This window comes from Babylonia areolata, chromosome 23 (genome assembly GCF_041734735.1).
Source record: "Babylonia areolata isolate BAREFJ2019XMU chromosome 23, ASM4173473v1, whole genome shotgun sequence".
NCBI lineage: Eukaryota > Metazoa > Mollusca > Gastropoda > Neogastropoda > Buccinidae > Babylonia > Babylonia areolata.
In genome coordinates, this window is record NC_134898.1 from 38,744,425 (window position 1) to 38,765,844 (window position 21,420).

Here is a 21,420-nt window from a genome sequence, read left to right on the forward strand (position 1 = left end):
GACTTTCAATCTGAGGATCCTGGGTTCAAATCAGTGACGGCACCTGGTGTGTAAAGGGTGGAGATTTTTCCGATCTCCCAGGTCAACATATGTGCAGACCTGCTTGTGCCTGAACCCCCTTCGTGCGTATATGCAAGCAGAAGATCAAATACGCACGTTAAAGATCCTGTAATCCACGTCAGTGTTCGGTAGATTATGGAAACAAGAACATACCAAGCATGCACACCCCTGAAAGTGGAGTATGGCTGCCTACATGGCCGCGTAAAAACGGTCATACACGTAAAAACCCACTCATGTTCATACGAGTGAACGTGGGAGTTGCAGCCCATGAACGCAGAAGAAGAAGAAGACTGAAGACAAAGCAATAGGAGGCTGTTCAACGTGGTCAAAACAGTGGCGAGTTTCTCCAGATCCTCTGGCTTCCTTTTCCTCTGCTGAATCATTTTTCTTCCTTGAACTCAGACTCTGTCAGCATTCCCTCTTCCTCCTCCCCACCAGCTTTCCTTCTTTTCTTTTTCAGTCCCAACCTTCCCCCTCCCCCCTCCCAACCATTCTTTCCTTTGTTTTTGCTCTTTGTTTGGCAGTGGTTTGGAGTTTTGCTTCTTGTTGTTGCTCTTGTCTTCTCTTCCTCTATCAGTGTGTGTGTGTGTGTGTGTGTGTGTGTGTGTTAGCGTGTGTGGAAATACATGAACGCACAAACAAACATCAATACATTGTTTAATCAACAAATTTCTGTGGCAGCTTGGGGAAAAGGGAAGGGAAGGGTGGGTAAGGGAGCAAACCTGATAAAAGTGGCAGTGATCCAGATTAGCTGACAACCTTCAGACAATGCCTGTCCTGGACACACACACACACACACAGGAGAAGAAAAAAAGAAAAAAAAAAACATTCACAGAAAACAGAGAGAAACAAGACAGCAAAAGGAACAGACGCTGACTGTCAAGAGAAGGAAACAATTCAATTTGGCTTCAATCCTTGCTGTTGTCTGCTTTTTCAGCCTTCCTAGTTCATTCCCTGTCTTTACTTTCCAGCGAGCCTTCATGCTTCTTTTCTCTCTTTTCCACAGTCTATCATGCACCACTCTGTGCTGTTTTGCTCTGGCTGTCAGACAAAGATAGAGTAAACACTGGGATGGGCATCAGCTGTCCATTATGCCATGGTATTTGCCTATGTGGCCTTTAAAAAAAGAAAAAGAAAAGTATTTTGTTGTGTTGGTTTGATATTTTTTTAATTCTTTTTTTATACATATTTTTTGGTGAAATTTGGGGATGATAAATTAAGTGGAAGGGCTGATGTCCAAACACAGCGTGGTCTTATTTGCCTTTAGGAGCCTAATGGTTAAGATAATGTGTCATGAACTGTTGTGCAGATTTTTAAAAATTATATCTATTTATGTATCTCTTGATCTATCCAGAGTTTCGGTTTGGTTCAGGACAGTATAGGTCATTTGACTGATACATCACAAAATCAATGGGCCATTTTAAAAAGTTAAAAAAGAAAAAAAAAAAAGTCAGGTAAAACCCCTTATTCCTGTCCCCAGTGCCACCCCACCCTCCTACCCTTGCCTGGTCATCACAGTGCTCATAAAGTTTGCTCAGTAAAAAAAAAAAAAAAAAAAAAGAATTTTCCAAAGTCTGCTCAAAAACACACCTGTCTTACAAACCAATGATTCTAGAACATACTCTCTGGCACGGGAGATTTGGACAAACATTTCTTGCATGAGAGAACTTAAAATAAAACACCTGACGAAAATTATGCATGTTACAGCAAAAAACAACAAGAAAGAATGAAAACAGAAAAAAAAAAAAAAAAAAAAAAAAGGCCAACAAACAACTCGCATTCGTTTGTGTGTGTGTGTGCGTGTGTGTTTTGTGAGTGAGTGTGTGTGTGTTTTGTTTGTTTGTTTGTGTGTGTGTGTGTGTGTGTGTGTGTGTGTGTGTGTGTGTGTGTGTGTGTGTGTGTGTGTGTGTGTGTGTGTGTGTGTGTTTGTGTGTGTGCGCACATGCCTGCCTGCATATATGCATGCATTTGTGCATACATAAATGTGCAAACATTAAGCAGCACAGCACCCCCCCCTTCCCTACCTGCCGGCCAGCTCCTTGTCCAGGTACTTGGCAGCCAGCCGGGCGCCGTACACCTCGCTCTGCAGGGCCAGGATGTACTGCCGCAGCTCCGTGTTCTCCCGCCGCAGGCTCTTCAGCTCTGCCTCCAGGCGACCCACACCCATCGCCGCCTTCTGTCGGGCTGCCAGTTCACTTTCCTGCACAACGGTGAGACAAAATGGATGGCCCATAAAGCCAAGGGAACAAAATCCAAGGGAACAAACTCAGGGTGTCTGACATACTCTGAAATGAATGTTAAATTCTTAAAAACATGGCCTCTCCTGTAAAGCCAAGGGAACAAACTCTGGGCGTTTGACATACTCTGAAATGAATGTTTAACTTAGCTGACCAGTCCAGACTGTGTTGCGACAGAGCCCATCGTTGTTTCCTGTCGGGCTGCCAGTTCACTTTCCTGCACAACGCTGAGACAAAATGGATGGCCCATAAAGTCAAGGGAACAGACTCTGGGCATTTGACATGGTCTGAAATGAAAGACCATGCCCAAACAGGGCCTGTAACACTGGTGAATGCTGATCACAAGTCAGACTGATTCTGCCATGGTGCCAAAGACCTCTCCTGCCCCCACATGACTCCCCCAACATCCCCACACCCAACACTTCTCTAGTTTATTTCTATTGCTCCTTTCATTGAAATACAACAACGCTCAAGGCACATAACAAAAGTAAAATAAATAACATAAAAGAAACACTCTACACGAAAGTCACAACCACGGGTAAAAATCTCCAAAACCATCCCATGCACAACACCACCACAGACACCCCAACCGAACAGTAAACATAAAACAATCATTATCATCCACGCAATCATAATACCAAGCACTAACTCATGGACAGAACAATGCACACACACACACACACAGCTGCCCCTGCCCCCCCTTCCTCCACACACGCCACCAAGAAGACACCCCCCCCACCCCTCCTCCCTTCCCAAAACAACAGCACCTGCTGCGGTTCAAAATGTCAACAGTACAAACTGACACACTTACAAGTTGTTAAGCTACTGAAACTGAAACTAAGTGGTCAAAATTTGCAACTTACATCATAGCAAGACCTATGCTAGGATACCAGTTTTAAAGTCTTTGGTTTAACTCAGTTGGGGATCGAACTTAGGAGCTTCCACTCCACAGGCCCATATCTTAACCACTAAGCCATGTGTGTCTGTGTGGTAGTGGTCATTGTTTACTTACCTTTTCAACTGTACAATACTCATCTGACGAGTCAGACCTGATGGAAAATGGTCTATTCATGTGTGACAAATTGCACTGCAGTTGACATAAATATATGACAATGTGGAACAAAATATCACAAATGTGACAAACTGTCATTTTGTACCTTTGTGACATTTTGTACAGCACACACAATGCGCACATAAAATGTCGCATTGTGAGATTTTGTACCGTGCACTGCTACAAAATGTCCCAACTGTGACACTTTGTACCGTTGTGAAATTTTGTACTGCGCACACACCGGAACAAAATGTCATAACTGTGACATTTTGCACCATGCACACCGGTACAAAATGTCACCGTTGCAACACTTTGTACCACTGTGACATTTTGTACCGCGAACACCGGTACAAAATGTCGCAATAGTGATATTTTGTACCGTCGTGACATTTTGTGCCGCGCACACACTGGTATGATACAAAATGTCGCAACTGTTGACGTTTTGTACCATCGCTGACATTCTGCAGCGCAAACAGCACCCACCAGCTTTTTCTTGATGTCGTTGGAGTCCACCTCCAGGCCACGGGACTCGTGCAGCTGCAGCTGGGTAGAGTGCAGCTGCAGCAGCATGGTGTGCAGCTCCGCCTGCAGCGCCTCCTTGGACGCCCGCTCCTCCACCACCTCCGCCCTCATGTCCAGCAGCTGGGCCTGCAGGCAGCACAAAGGGTGCGTGTCATGGTTAACGGTTAACAGTTTCCATAGCCCTTTTTTTATGTTTTAAACACCCACCCACCCAAAAGCTGGGCCTGCAGACTCCCAGTTTAATGTTGCGAAACGACCACTGAGCATGGTACAGAATGGCACCAGCGCATACTTACAGTAGCGCGCTATCAAATGTCAACCATACAGTGAGGCAATGCCAGATTGTTAGGTGGGGAACAGAAAAAAAAAAAAGAGATGTAAAACAGTAAGGTCCAACACCAGCAACCAAATGCTGACTCAACTTCCATCAGAACTCTGTTCCACTCACAAATTCTCTCTACCCTCCAATTTTATCGTGGGAAAATAACTATAAAACACAAGCATGTTAGGACAAGGAGACGATATGTCCTAGACACAGATTAAACTTATCAACCCGCAGATCAATTGTGTTTGTCTATTTCAAATGGAAAAAGATGCACGGAAGCGAACGAGGAGGGTGGGGTGATAGGTAGAGGGTAATGTGAATTAATGACGGTGGTTCAATACGGGCCAGTGTGAGTTGCATGGTAAAATTTATAAAAGGGATGTGGGGACGCTGATTGAGGCACATCTCGCCTCACCCTTGGTTTGGGACTGTATGCACCTCCCTTTTGCTGCTCTGAGAGAGAGAGAGAGAGAGAGAGTGAGCACATATTTAACAATGGTTAAAGTTGCGGTCAGTCTGCTGATCCTGGCCTTGTGTTTGATGAGAAGATATAAGAGACTAGAAGATGCAACATAATCAAAGGCAGAAATATAGAAATTAATACTACATTCATGCATGGACAGACAGGCACACTGACTGTGAAATGAACACAGCAGCGATATTGCCACATAGTGCTGTTCAAGCATAGCGTTATTACTGACATGCAACGCTACTGACATGTAGCAATTATATAAAAACAGAAGTACTATTGACATGCAGGGCTACTGAACATGTTTACAAGATATATTTGGTTTTATAATTACACCCATTATTTGCTTTAGTCTTCTATATTTATCCTGAGTGTGTTTCTTGTCACATATCTGCCATTACATATTCGAACAGATCCATTTATAGACTCTGCCAAAAGGTTGTCCGAAAAAAGGCAGTGCAAACTCAGAGAAGCTGGTTTCGGTGGTGTGCTGCCCATATCATATGACCACCACCACGAAAGCGGGCCTGCAAACCCTCCCCAGTATGGTGCGAAACGACACTGACGCGTGGTACAAATGACACGCAGCGCTATTCACAGTAGCGCGCTATCAACAGGCACCCACAGAGGCACACAGAGATGGTGCGGAACAGACTAAAAACAAACACAGAGAGATTGTCTAAAACAGACACCCCCGTACCCCCCCCCCCCCCCCCCCCCCCAAAAAAAGCAACCAACAACTGGTGCACCTCACTTCCCATCAAGGAACTAACTGTTCCACTTCCCACCAATCCCATTCTCCCCTCAGCCCACCTCAAAACTAATCTTTTTCCAATACGTCTGGGCCAACAACTAACTAGTTCAAACACACAAGCCAGGTAATTAACAGAAAACGAACCCTCCCCCCCCCCCCCCCCCAACCTCCCACGTCCCCCTCTCCTACAACCCCCCTCCGCCTCCTCACTACTCTCTCTCCTTGTCTCTCTCTCTCTCTCCTTAATACCATGTTCGAAACATAAGCCACGGAAGCAACTTCGCAGGAGGGTGGGGTGATGGGTGGAGGGTACATAATTATGACGGTGGTTCAATCCGGTCCTGTGATCTGCATGGAGAATCCCACCACCTCATGTACCTTTCCCCTAACACACACACGCACACGCACGCACACACACGCTCTCCTTGCTTCTCATCGAATCAACCAACATCTCAAATAAGGAGAACCACCAGATTCTCTCTCTCTCTCTCTCTCCCCGAGTCCGTGCACAGAAAATGATGGTGTACAGCCGACATAACGTAGTGTGTACGTACAAACAGCCAGCAGGCAGTAAAAACCAGAAGGACCTGGTATAGTAGAGACCATACTGTGGATGCTTGTTCCGTCCCGACACGGCCCATTTCCTCTGCCCTCGGCTTGCACGCGCACCCCATACCACCACCCCAACCCGTCCTCCCTTCCCTTCAACATAACAAGGACGACTCATCATCCGAAGAGCTGCTTGCAAGGCGCGAAACTGCAGTGTCATACACCGTCACGTGTGTGTGAGGTGGGGTGGGTGGGGCGGTGGTGAGGTGCGGAAGGTGTTTGAATGAGTGAGTGAGTGTGTATGTGTGCGCGCGCGCGTGTGTTTTGATGGAGGGTTTGTGAGGGCGTGGTGGTGGTGGTGGTGGTGGTGGTGTGTGTGTGTGTGTGTGTGTGTGTGTTGGTGGAGCGGGTTGTGTGGGCGTGTGTTGTTGTTGTTGTTGTTGTTGTTGTTGTTGTGTGTGTGTGTGTGTGTGTGTGTGTGTGTGTGTGTGTGTGTGTGTGTGTGTGTGTACACGCGCGCGTTTGTGTGTATACGTGTGTATGGGTGTGGGATTTGTGTGCGCGTGCGTGTGTCTCCTTGCTGCTGCATCCCTGACTGAACTGTACAGGCAACAACGCCTGTGATGCTGACCCCACTGCTTCCTTGTGTCTTCCCTGAACTGGTCATGGGCCTGGAGGAAGACGGAGATCCGACAGCAGGCACTCATGTAGAACTGATAGAAATGGAGAAACACGCACGCACGCACGCATATATATATATATATATATCTATATATCTATCTATATATATATATATATATATATACATACATACATATATATACATGTATTATATCGAAAGACGGAAAGAGAGAAAAAACAATAAATGTGTGAGGAGGGGGTAGGAGGGGGTGGGGGGCAAGGGAGAGAGCGAGAGCGAGATATATATATATATATATATTTTTTTTTAATAATTCAAAAAGGCCATGGTCCCTCAAGAGAGAAAGAGCGCGCTAGCTCGGAAATAATTTACAGCAAGGCCAACGGTCTGTTACGAAAGGAGCAACATAAATTCATTCGAGATACACAGTTTTAGAATCAGTTTCAAGAGAGTTTCAAAGCATGGGAGCTGATCCATACGCTACACCATAAAATTATCTGGTTTTTTTTTTGTTTTTTTTTGGAAAAAAAAAAAGTTGGTTGACGTTCGCATGAACCCAACGCGCTGATTTGGCCTCTACACACAAAACGCCATAAATAAAGGCGAGACATAACCTGGATTAATTGAGGAAACCTACAAACTTTCGTAACTACAGAAAGCAAACAAAGTGAATGTTAGCATCCTGTTCTTTTCCTCTTATATGAAGAAATCCAAAAATATATATTCAGTTTTTAAAAATCAGAAAGCTCAAAGAAGAGTCACAGAGCCCAGTTCCACAAAACTTCCTGATCAAAAACCTCATCAAGCACGATGGCTGAGTGGCAGAACTTGAAGCATTGGACGTGTGTGTGTGTGTGTGTGTGTGTGTGTGTGTGTGTGAATAAAACCCGGAAGGGTTTCTATTGGGTGGAGATTTTCCTGGTCTTCCAGATCAGCATATTTGCGGACCTGCCTAAAAGACCCTCAAGCCTCTCTGTGTGCATTCGCACACGGTAGACCACACATGCACACTCAAGACGCCATAATCCGCACCAGACTTGGAGACGTTGCGGGGAAAAAAAACACAAAACAAAAAAAACCCCAACAACAACAGAAGTACCCATCACGCAATGACTGGCAAGCATGTACCAGTTGGCCAGCATACACCGACTACTGTATGACAGAAACAACAGAAAACAGCAAACTGGTGCTGGTCGTGTAACAGTAATTGAAATGCCTCATCGCCATCGTCAAATCAGAAGTTTCCAGTCCACACACACGAAGGCAAACAAAAAGGACTGGTAGGTTATTGCCCACAAAAGTTTTGTGTCGCAATTTGTTTCTGACAAAGACATTTACTGGTTCTTTCTACCAAAGACAGTGACAGGTTCGTTCACACACGTGTGTCATACTCTGACTGACTGGCAAAACAACTACAACAACGCTGTTTTATACGGCGAGGAGGAAAACAATATTCCCCCCATAAAACTTACATCGTAAAGACTCCGGGGATGGACATAAATCTGATGCACAGTAAAGCGATGAGCCCCTCTGATACGCTCCACACCTACCCGAACCACAAATGATTAACCTGAGATATAATGCTTTGAGGAATCTGGCGGCGGGCGCTTGTTATAAAGATTTATGGCCCCATTAGCTGACACAAAACAGTAAACTAGCATGGGAACACACAAAGATACACACACGCATCCCCCCTCCCCACACACACATACACTCACCCAAACTGAACATTAGAAGAGAAAACAAAGTAAACTGAGTATAAAAAAGGTAAACCTTAAAAGTATACTGAAGGTGTCATGTACGCAAGTCGTGACCTTTGTTCACCTTTCAAAAGGGGGAAAAAAAAGTTCACTGAACTTTATTTTATCTTGTTTGCAACATTCAGAAGCTCCATATGTTTTCACTTTTGGAGGCAGTCTACCACTTCGTCTGTCAGTAATACCACTGCCTCCGTATAACGCGACAAAACAGTTACATCTGGAACATTTATAACTGGGAACTGGCGATCTACGGAGCACACTTTAGTTTTGGCCCATACGACGTTTATCAGTTTGACTAAGTTCAAGATCTATCATCACCTTGGTGCGAACAGACAATAAATCCACGCGAGAAAAAAAAGAGTTAAAATAATAACCCATCGGGTTCCAGAACTGGCCGTTTCCAGCAAGTCAATTCCAAGTGAATGTTCCCGAATCTTCGCGTCCCCGAGATAATAAGTTTGGGCATTTGGATCCAACACTCTTCGCTGCAAGTAAAGAGAGAAACAAGCTGTACTTTGAGCTATCGAACTCTAATGAACACGTGTCTTTTTCATTTCTTCTTCTTCTTTTTTAATTATATAATCTTTTATTTGATTATTTTTCATTGCAATGTATTATTCCACGCAATACCCTTCCCTGTAATTTGTGTCTCGGCGGACCAATAGATACGGGGACACAAAGAACTATACGTCTATTACGGCGGTCTGATCTGGATACAAAATGCTTCGTACAAATAGTAAACACAGACCAAGTAAATCACTTTTGATGTTTCAAAGGAAATGGAACATACATACATACATACATATACATACATGTATACATACATACAGAAACAGCGACAGTGTTCTGGAATTGTTTCTTCTTAGTTCTTACCTGCCAAAGTAGGACGAACAGAGTTGGAATGAACAAAAGCATCCGTAAAAACATGTTGGTTTTTTTTGTCTTTTTTTTTTTTAGAGAGAGAGAGAGAGAGAGGGGGGGGGGGGGCAGGGGAGGGGGGGGGGGGTGGTAACGAAAGGAGTTAGTCAGTAAGTACACAGGTGATGACAGGAAGGCAGTGAGAAGACGCCCACCCTCGTTGCGGTGTACCGTCGGGTTTACCTTCCTTCTCCTTTCGTTCGCTGTTTATTCGTTCGCTGGTTTGCACGCTTGCTGGCTTCTCCTCCTCCCTCTTCTCTCCCCCCCCCCCCCCCCTTCTTCTTCAAAATACATTCTTGTATAACTTATTTTCACCTCATGGGATGAAAACATGGATGCTTAGTCCAAAAGGAGGAAAGTGAAAAGCTGCTATGAGTGAGGTGAATGGTACGGTGGCGAAGGAAGAGAGGAGAGGGAAAGTATCTGTCTAACAACCCAGACTGCCTTGGGACATCACCACATTTTTTCCTCCTTTCTTTTTAGATGCTGGCGTATTTTATCATCATCAGTAACAGTAGTGGCTGTAGCAGCAGTAGTAGTAGAATTATTATTATTATTGTCATTATCATTGTTATCATTATTATCATCATTATCATTATTAGCAGCAGCAGCAGCAGCAGTAGTAGTAGTAGTGGTGGTAGTGGTGGTGGTGGTGGTGGTAGTACTTAGTAGTAGTAGTAGTAGTAGTTCAACATATTCAAATACCTATTAGATACGTAGGAAGCTGATTTCTACACTCTGGGATCTGTTTCTTGCACGTGTGGAAGATTTTCTCAGTAGCTGGCAACCCGGGATGGAAAGCCCGAGATGCCCCTAAGGATCTCAACAGCCATCACCACAAACAGAGGGATGCTATGGGCTGTCCTGCCCCTCTAAAGTTTCTTCAGGACCGAATTTCTTTCTTTCTTTCTGCTGCAGCACCTATTTGCGTTCACTCTTTGGTTTGAGCTGGCTGCAAAGAATCTGGGATACAGCTGACAGCCCCGTGAGAATGACTGCCAGAAAATTGGCAGGAGATTAGTACTTTTTTTTTCTTCTGGGTCACACACACACACACACACACACTACTGACATTTATTTACTTACTTTTCATTTTGCAAGATTAAGATCTGACCCAGTTGCTGTCTATTGTATAACCAATGTCATGACACGCACACAGTGTGTGTCTATGTGTGTGTGTGTGTGTGTGGGGGGGGGGGGGGGGGGGGGGGGGGGGCTAGAGGGGGAAATGAAAGGTGTGACAGTGGTCGCTTGATAGTGATGTCATACTATTGTTCTAAAATTAATTTCTTTTCTGCGGAATATGCATGCTATGGTGTCAAAGTTAACAGTGCACAGTAGAACCATCATGTCAAAATTCCTTCGGAAGCTAAGTGATGCACTGATCTGTTAAAAGCAGCCACCAGCCACAAGAAGCTCTCTCTCAGGTGCGAACTGGGAAAAAAACGACCATACCAACTGTGCGAGTTCACTGGCTCGAGAAACAGACTCTCAATTAACCGAGCTATGCTGAAGCTCTAAAAAAAAAACTAAAAAAAAACGCCCATCTGAGACACAGTACCCCAAATTAGAACAGGAAGACACTCCTAAATACATCTCATCAACCCCTCACCCCCCCACTTTTCTCTTTAACAGAAAAAAAGCATTACCACCACCTTATCTCTCCGTCTGTGAAAGTACAAGTGTTATAAATACTTCGATACCGGATAGCAGCAGGGCGCTCATGCAAAAACACAGACATCAACGCGTGCGCGTACGTATGTATGCCCACCCACCGCCACCCCCCCCCCCCCCCACACACACACACCGCCCCCCCTCCCCCCCCACCACACACACACGCATTCAATTCATTTCCAGTTTGGCAGAAAATACGTCCGTCGTCAAAACATCATCACAGCAACACAGAACTGTTAGAGGTTACTTGAAAATTAACTAAAAAAACAAACAAACAAAAACAAAACAAACAAAAAAAAAAAAAAAAACCACTAAAAAAAGGAGGAAGAAAGAAAGAAAGAAGGAAAGGAAAAACAGAGAAGAAAACTGAAAAGAAAAGAAAAAAAAAGCACAGCAGAAGTTGATGCCACAGACTGCTGAGAATCATGAAGGCGGAACAAGCAGAGACATAAGAGGTCTGTTACCTGCCGCCGCTGCCAACATGTGTTTTAAGACATGTTTGCAACTTAACTCACGGGAACTCCTACCAACGTCAATCCTCCCGCCCCTCCCCGCCCCCTCCCACTCCCGCCTCTCCCCCCTCCGCCAACTCAATACCCTCTCCCCTCCCCAATGTCTTCTGCTCCGCAAATAAAAGCTCTGCTGGTCGTCAATGAGATCAAAGACGGTGCCAGACACGCCAGCACACAGTGCATGTGGTGCGGAGATGGAGGTGGGGGTGGGGGTGAGGAGGTTGATGGAATGAACAAGGTGGGAAAGGGGGGAGGGGAGCGCTCCTCTGCACAGTTCGACTGATCGACTTAAAAAAACAAAAAAAACAACAACAACAACAACAAAACAACAACAACAACACTCCCGTCCAGCCTCTTTCCAAAACCCGTGTTTTTTGTTTCTTTTGAGCTTTTTCAAAATAAACATTCATTCATTTATTTATTTATCTGTTCATTTATATTTTTCTAAGGACTGACGGGACTGCCATTATTACTATACAATCAAAATCAAATAAACATAAAAAAAAAAATGCTTGAGGCATCACCATCCCGCCATGATGGTGGCAGGCAGTCACATTTTCGCGTAAGGGTTGACAGGCCACCTTCAAGACAGACATCGCCTTCCAGTGATCAAACAGGCAGTCACAAAGTTTCCCGTTCACTATGTAAGTGTTGACATGGCCATACGCCATCATCAAGACAGATGAGGTGACACCACCATTCCACCATGATGACAACGAAGTTTCTACTGCACAGTTGAAGGGCTGACAGGCCATACGCCATCATCAAGACAGATGAGGTGACATCACCATTCCACCATGATGACAACGAAGTTTCTCCTGCAGTGTTCAGGGCTGAGCTGACCAGGACAGAAGACAAGCCAAGCCGCATCCGTCGGCGAAGTTTTTGCAGCACTGAAGGGTTGACAGGCCCCCACAACAGAAAACAAATTCATTCGCCACCATCACAGCCACCAGCTGCCGACCAGGAAAGTTTCCCCCCATTGTCGGGAAACAAAACACGCAAGTTCACAAAGCAGACATCGATTCAGGCGAAGAGCAACAACAGCCCCCCTGCCACAGCAGGCTCTTGGCAAGACACTCGGGGCAACTTACTGAACAGCCTAGGTGCAACAGAGTAACTGTCACAACTTATAGCTTGCCTCTGTATCGCAACATTTTTTTCTCTGTAGCTGCCTACTGTACACAATATATATACCAGCCTTCCCCATCCATTTTCCTTGTTTTTAATTTTCTTCTTCTTCATTTTTTTAAAGGTCGGGGTGATGATCAAATGAGGAGCACCAGTGGAAAAAGATAGAGAATTTGTTAGAGAGACAGACAGACAGACAGACAGAGAGTGAGACAGACAGACAGACTTGGAGAAAAAAAAGAAAGAAAGACAGAGACAAATATCGATGCAAACAAGTAGATCCGGTATTGTCTGCATTCATTCTTTACTTTGAAATCAATAAAATGCACGGACATCAGCATGGCATTACATTTACAAGCTGAATGTTTGTGCTCGCTCCAATATAAGTTACACATCTACATGTAATGCATGCTGAAACACCGATACTTCAGTGCGGTCGCTCTTGGTGTATGTTAAGAACACATTTCGGAGCCTTTTATGCCATTAACAAAGCATCACGACATCAAATGACAATCACTTTTACGCCTTCCATAAACCGTCCTGGTTAGAACAGGAGCATTCAAATTTGCGTTAGCATGTGATTATTCATTCGATATATATATATATATATATATATATATATATATATATATATATATATATATATTGTAACTTTGAATCATATGCACAGGGAAATCCGAAGCAGTCAGAAATTGCATGTTCTCTTTTTTTTCCCCTCTTTTTTTTTTTTTTTTTTTTTGTAAACAGCATTCTCAAATTATTTACCGTAGTTGTATCCGCTGAACATTATTATTATCATTATAATCATAATTATTATTAATCATTATTTCTTCTTTTTGGGGGGAGGAAGGGGGGGGAGCGGGATGGGGGCGAAAAAAAAAAGTTGCTTTCACACGAGCACACACATATATCGATTAAAAAATGACAACCAACCACAATCCACGATTCTGACAACACCGCCATCTCTTTATTCTTTCCAGTTTCCATTTGCCAGATGAGTTGGAGAGAGAGAGAGAGAGAGAGAGAGAGTCTGAAAAGCAATAACCAATAATTCCAGCACCTACTACCCCCCACTCCTCCACACGTGGCCCCTTCCCACCTCTTCTACGCAAGCCCAATGTTCTGTCAATCTTATATGGTGGGTGAGAGTGGGGGTAGGGAGGGGGAATGTGTCCATACTTCTTTTTCTTTTCTTTTTTCCCCCCAGTAAAACAGTAATATTTCACTCGCGCAAATTTAAACTGGAACCTCTGGCCTGTCATCAGTTACAATGTTCGAGTTGTAGTCAGTCAACGTATGTACAAATTTCATGTCCCATGTACTGGCTGTAAGCCAAGACCTCTGAGCACGCTTTCAGGACTGAACGACAGTATTGCTGGTGAACTACTGCCAATTAGTGTCTTTGATAGAATCCGCTTTGTCTGGAACGTGCCAGCTGTGAACACATAAAAACAAAACAACACACACACACACACACACACACAAACACGCACACAGACAAAAAACAACAACCCACAAACAAAACAAAACAAACAACAACAAAAAACCCAAACACCACAAACAAGTGAAACATTACGATAGGCAGAAACCTTACTACTGGCCAGCTTTTCATTTGGGATTCCACTCAAGTCTCTAAGCATGTTATTTGAGTCTGAGCGAAACTGAAATGATTGCGCGGGTTATTTCATTTTTCCTCAGACACGATACGTAAGTTGCAGCTTTCGGTTCTACTTCTTTGTTGAGGATTAAATTCATTTTTGTTTGTTTGTTTGTTTGTTTGTCTGTTTTTCTTTCTTTTCTGGGGTTCCTGACTATAGATGGACAATGAAACAGAACAAATCATCTCTGATATCAACCTGGTCAAGATTATGAAAAAAAAAAAAAAAAAAAAGTTCGATGAGGTGGAAGGGGGTGATGGTGGATACCGTTACTGAGAGGTCATGTGCAGTTCATGGAAGTTAAGAGCTCCGGTCTGTCTGTCTCTCAGTATTGAATAAAAGACTTTGGACTAACTTTAAGAAATTTCGTCAAAAACTGTGTCCTTTAATGAATCACAAACATTAGTATATGACAGAAGAACCAGATGAAAACTCATGTCCAGTTTGTAAAGAATAAGCTGAAGACGAGGCACATTTTCTTTTCCTCTGTATCGGGTACAGTGAAATACGTCAAAGTTTCTCCTTCTTGGAAAATATCACAAGTCAGGCAAGAGAGAACGCCATCAAAGAAATATATTGCCTTGCAGAGATATACTTGAATGGAAGGCCTTGTCAATATAACAAAATATCTTGATAAACGTAAACAATCATTAAACCAAATCGATAACGAACAAGACTGATCATGTGAGTCGATGTATACTTTTAACTTTATTCTCAAATACTGAACCTGATATTGCATGTTCCATTTTGTTTAATTATATGTCCCCCCTTTGACTGGTTGGCCTGAAAGCCGTTGTCAAATAAAACAATTGTTCTTGTTCTATCTCTCTCTCTCTTACTTTGCAAGCAAAGTAAAACACACACCCTTACTCTTTGGTGTGGTGACCGCCACCACGTCCCTTCTAACAATACTCCCCATCAACACTGAAACCTGTGACACCACAAACTCATCTCCGGTATGAGAAATCGAAACAGAAGTCAGTAAGACATGACAAGCCACAGATGTACGATTTTAGTTTCAGCCAATTTACGCCCCACACCCTCCCAAAAGTTCCTCAAAAGATCTATCTTCGGTGATTAGAACTGGAAAAAAAAAAAAAGAAAAAAGAAAGAAAAAAAAAAGAAGATCGTTACATAGCCGTGTGTTCGTCACGAGTTCACCAACGATCTCTTAGGCTCTTCAGCCAAGCTGGCATCGAAGTCGAAACACTCTGGAGGACTCTAACCAACAATCCCCCCTCATTAAATGCGAGCCCTCACCGAAAACTCTGTCCTTCTCGACAAGGTAACACACACATACGTGTTCGAGATTCCCTGCGCCTGAAGTTCCGGCCTGACCTCCCCACCCCGCCTCCTCCTCAGCAATGTTCGACCGATTTGACGAGAGTTGTGGAAACCTGCTGCAAAGTTCGTGGAATGGGTTTTAATCAGAAGGGCATTGAGACCCGAGGACGATGGTCCACGTGGCTCAACGGCGCATAGAGAGTGGGAGTTTATGAGTGTAAATGAGGGCCGAGGAGTGATCGATGACGCAGCGGAACTGGCGGAGCAGGCGGGATAATCAGACAGTCTGAAGAAGGGCCAGGGCTCTCTTCCTCTGGTTCCTGGGCCGTTTGGCCCCACTCCCTTGTCCCTGTCCCGTCTCCCTTCAATCCCGTAATGACACGCTGACGAACCGAACTGGTAGTTTTCTATGCCCTGCTCAGCTAACCCAATTCACCACCCCCCCCCCCCTCGCTCCTCCCCACCTCCGGCTCCGACCCCCCCCCCCCCAGCCCCTCTCCTCGCCAAATCAATGCAGTCTCGTCCATCTAAAATAAAGTTAAGACCACTACCTTCCCCTCCACCATAGAGAGGACTGGAAAACAGCACGCGTTTTCGTTCATTTGACCAGCACAATATCAACCCGGAGATCTATTATAACACGCTCTGTGCAATGGAGCGAGCAAACAAGAGAGAGAGAGAGAGAGAGAGAGAGAGAGAGAGAGAGAGAGAGAGAGATTTTCATGAGGGAAATAGATTATGCATAAACAGAAGGGGAAAAGAAATGAACGAACAAGAGAGAGAGAGCAACCGAGCAAGAAAGAGAGAGAGAGGGGGGGGGGGGAGGGAGGGAAAAGACCATATTATATATATCAATATGCCCAGTGTGTATGAAGATCGGTTAAGTGAATCTGGAGTTGTGCCAGTAGACTTGTGGAAGGTCACTGGTAATTCCACGAAAAAACAGAAAAACAAACAAACAAACAAAAAACTGAAGGTCACATGCAAAACAAAACATGTTTATCTCATAACTGTTGTTAAATAGCAACAGACAAGCCGGATCCGAGCTCACCTTCTTTTAAATTTCCGGTGACGTTTCTTTTGTCAGCCAGCAAGTGTTTGTGTGTGTGTGTGTGTGTGTGTGAAAAAAAAAAGGGGGGGGGGGGAAGACAATGACTGTCCGCATGGCTTATGTATTCAGTTTCACATCGACTTTTAAATTCACAAGATGAACAGTTTAGCTGGATTTCTGACAAAGTTCTTGGGGGAGGGGGAGAACACCAACCACGCACACAAACACACACGCGCGCGCGCGCACACACACACACACCCTAACAACAATAGAGTCATGATGACGCAATGAAGTGTTTGGCCGAGATAAGCTCTCCAACCCCCCCCCCCCCCCCAGTAATCTCCAACCTCGACGACCGCTTTCCTGCTAGTGGCCCCATGTGATAATTCTGGGTGTGATGGCTGAAGGCCTGGCCAGGGAAAGGAGTCCGGAGAACCATTAGCACCATGACTTCAGGCCAACGTCAGAGAGACAAACAACAGCCCAAAGTCGTTCCAAGACAGCCTGCAGCTTCCTTCATTGCCGTGCACTGTCAGGTCAAAACCTCCACCATCGATCGTGCCCTTTATGTGTGTGTGTGTGTGTGTGGAGGGGTGGTATTGGTGTTTGGGAGGGGGACTGAGGAGATGGGAGACCCATGGCAGGGAGATTCAGGCCACAAGTATGGGCTGTTATGAACGGACAGTGTCATGGAAACGTGTCTGGCCGTCTCGTGACTGGGAGTTGTAATGACTGGCGATTATGGTCTTTTATTTCCACCCGACCCGTAGTGAAGCTATCTTTTTGTCAGTCATGGAATGCGTCACGCTTCCTCCTACCCGCAACTTCATCTCTCCTGTGTGTGTGTGTGTGTGTGTGTGTGTGTGTGTGTGCATAAGTGCGTGCGTGCGCGCGTGAAGGAAAAGAGTGAGTCCGGACATGGGTAGGGGTGATGTAATGGTGGGAGCGGGAACACCCACAAGACAGAAAAACTTTCTTTGTGACGCAATGCTTTGTTGTGCTTTTGTTGCTTTTTATACCACTGTCAAGAGTTTCCGTTTCTAGCCACCAAAAACTTATAAAGTCTTGGGTTAGATGATATACATCTGTGTATATAAACTAATTTTGGCATCAGCACTATATTTGAAAGGTTCAATGATTTTACTACGAACATCAGATACCAAATATGTTCACCATAACATGTAACTAGTCCACTGTTACGTTAGGCATAGTTAGTGTGGTTATATATATATATATATATATATATATATATATATACAAGTATGCCCTGCATGAATGCAACATCTACAGTGCCAACTGATTTGCTGGTGTTTGCCCTGTTCATGATACTGTGGCGCTGAATAATCATATTTTTTTCCTCATTGTGAAAAAACAACAAACTGGTATTTTAGAGCTCAAGCAAAATACAACCAGAGCAATGAGCTACAACATAAACATTCGTCAAAGTTTCAACATCAGATGACAATACAAAAACACAGTACTGTAGACCAATCAAATAGTCCATGTGTGCAAATCTTTATCAACTTGAGTAGACACAAACACTACAAATCCAAGGTATTTGACAAATATCTGGCAACACACAGGATCCTGTAGCTACATACAAGGGCATGTACACTTTCAGCTCCATAGTCAAACATTCTCTCAGGTTTAATTAACGCTTAAGCCTAGCAACAGTGAAGTGCCCGGCTCTCAATATTGACAAGGACAAGCTTCTCTTGTCAAGTGATCCATCACCCGAGATAAGGTGATTTCCAGTGTGTAAAGTCACAGATCAATGATGAAGCTCTGACAGTTCGGTAAAGTGATTTTCACGCAGCTCGGTTCGATACATAAAAAAAACCCCAAATGTAACGTTCAGTTTTCTGATGACTGCTCTTTCAGGTCAGTGCATTTATTAATTTTACAATATTTTGTTTGCTTTGTGCATAAAATTTCAGTCTGAAATGAAATTTATGGCTTTACCAACTACCAGCCCACCCCCTCGACACACAAATGAATACTACTATAATTACACTGAAGATAAGGAAGGAGGTAGGGAAGAGAGGAGAGAGAGGGGTGGGAGGGAAGATGAGATATTTTATGCATGTGTGCACATGTGAGTGTAAGCTCTGTGTGTGTGTGTGTGTGTGTGTGTTTATGTGTGTGCGTGTGTGCATGTGTGCACGCTCCTCTGGCTTGTATGTCTAGCTGTAGCTGATGCATATATGTGTATGCATACAAAAAATGTGCATGTGTGTGTTCACACAAAAGTGACATTTCATTAGCAAGCATTACATCTTCTAAACACCCTTCATGCACTTACTATGTAGCTATTTTCACGATCTGGTGCTTATTAGTGATTTTTATATATCTTATTTTGTGATTCAGTTTATGATGCTGAAAGCTGTGTTGGCAACAAAGCCACACCACAAAGACAGAGCGACACACCACCACAGGAAACTGAAACTCAAAGACAAGACAACACAGACAAGAAACGCTTTTCTCCCCATACTCTGACTGGAGCCATCAGATCACAGTGGCACCAACATTCCCTGTCTACTCATCGTGACTTCCTTCAACACAGCTACATCCAGACCCACTTTATTGTTTATTGAAGTAATTCACACAGCCAGTGTATTCTGTTTCTTTCGGAGGTGAAACTAGCACTGCAGACCAACAACAGTTCCTGGAGTTTCAGGCACAAACAGACTGTGCAGAAGAGCGTGGGATACGGAACACGACAGCAGGGCACCTGGGAAGACTCAAACTGTCAAAGCCACAGAATTTTTATTACTCTTTTCTTCATGATCAACAATGAAGGTGACAAACAGACAATGCATGATGCTGTTAAAAATTTACCATTTAAAAACAAGCCTGAGACCTGTAATTTTATAAGAATCAGTACAAATGCCATGGATCCCAATGGTCATCTTTACTACTATAATACTAGGTTTTTTCCAGAAAATAATTCCTGTAATTAAATCTCCTCTCCCATGGCAGTCATACACTATAGTCACACAGCTGAGTGGTTTGAGCAATGAAATATCAACTTATCCATAGTTCTTGTCTGCTGGGTCCGTGGTTTAAACACTGGTAATACCTGGCAGATTTACACACACACACACACACACACACACACACACACACATACACACACACTCAAAATCATGAAGGCTTCAGATATTTGAGATTTCCAAGGTGAATCTTTGTTATGCACCCACCATGAATCAGGTAAACATGTTGAAGAGTGAAGAGCCTGTATTTTATATGTTGTCAGCGTTTTATACACCCAACCCTCAAAACAAAATAAGCCAACATGGTGCTGAATAAATGGCATACTGGCACTGACAGTGAACTGGAAATGATAATGAAGTCAAGTCCAATCTGCATCATTCAACAGACTGGAGTCGAGAGCTGCAACCTGTGCAGAATAAAATGCCTCCCTAACAAATAGCAGGGTAGCAAACCACTCACCATCAGTTGCCAAGATCAGGTATCAATGTTGATTTCTATACTGTTTGCACAAACATGTTCTGAAAACAGCTGTTGAGGGGAAAACAACTATTGACACCAGCTGTTTTTGTTTTTGTTTTGCTTTTCATTTAAAAAAAATCTAATTCCAGCTCATAAATGAATTCAAAATTATATTAATGAAATACAATTTTACTGTAAAACATCTCAGTTTTTCAAAATGTTAACCTTAGTGTGTGTGCACATACAAGCCACTGTGCGCGCGCATTTGTGTGTGTGTGTGTGTGTGTGTGTGTGTGTGTGTGTGAGTGCATGTGTATGTGTATGTTGTAAGTGTCTGTGTGTGTGTTTACATGTATATATACATACATATATATATATATGTATATATGTGTGTGTGTGTGTGTGTGTGTCCATGTGCATATGCGTGTGCGTGTGTGTGTGCATGTATGCAAGCAGAAGTGTGAATGCATAAAAGTTCTAAATGACCGTTGTGGACAACGTGGTGGTCGAGGATGTTTCCGATCAGCTGTGGTTTTTCATGAAATAATTGTTTGAGATTCGTATGAGAACAGTATGTCAATACACACTGAAGAAAAATTATTATTGCTAATATTATTATTGTTGCTTATAGTCCAGCTAATCCTACAGGGCTATATCAGAAATGCCAAACTAAACAAATGTCCAGCCACGGAAAACAACAAACTATCACATATAATATGAAAGAAAAGAACAAAAAAAACTTAAGATAAAGTATGTAAACCTACAAAACACAGTTTATGGCACATTATCCTGACCATTTAGCTCCTCAGGGCAAATAAATAAGGCCCTATTGAGGACGTCAGCCCATCCCCTTAATCTACCATTCCCAGATTACAAAAAATCGTAAGGTAGGAAAAAACAATTCTTCAATTTTAAAGCCAAACAAAAAGTACATAAAAAGTCTATATTGTTAAACAACACTGCAGAACGGACAGCAAGTGCCCATCCATCGCCAGAGCTTAACAGCATAGATAGTACATCATAGACTGCGGAAAAGAGAAAAAAAGTGTCAAGGCTTGCTGAAACAAGAGGCAAGGCCTTCAAGACTCACTTGTGACACACACTTGCTACAACAACTGAATTAAAACACACACAAAATCAATTGCAAAACAAAAGTCATGTGCACCTCCTAACATAAAAATATAGACCACACAAAGTTGTGTTGGATTTCATTGGTTTTTTTTTATTTATTTATTTTTTTTTTATACTTATTTTTTTCAGAATTAAAGTCTCAAAAGAAAAAAAAATCATTTCTAACTCATACTTGCTTCTGTTTAAATGAAAGAGGAAATGCACCTAAGTGTGACCAATATACACAGACACACACAAGATA

At 43.4% G+C, this 21,420-nt stretch overlaps 1 protein-coding gene across 1 annotated transcript in view; it reads right to left on the bottom strand.

Annotated features, from left to right (window-relative positions):
* LOC143297974 (Golgi-associated PDZ and coiled-coil motif-containing protein-like) overlaps nucleotides 1–21,420 on the bottom strand; it is a 44,464-nt gene that overhangs the window by 18,605 nt on the left and 4,439 nt on the right. Inside the window, exons 2-3 of the mRNA XM_076610605.1 lie at nucleotides 3,832–3,996; nucleotides 2,085–2,260 (exon numbers count right to left, since the gene is read on the bottom strand). Coding sequence (XP_076466720.1) covers nucleotides 2,085–2,260; nucleotides 3,832–3,996 — 341 coding nt within the window. The remainder of the gene's footprint in view (nucleotides 1–2,084; nucleotides 2,261–3,831; nucleotides 3,997–21,420) is intronic.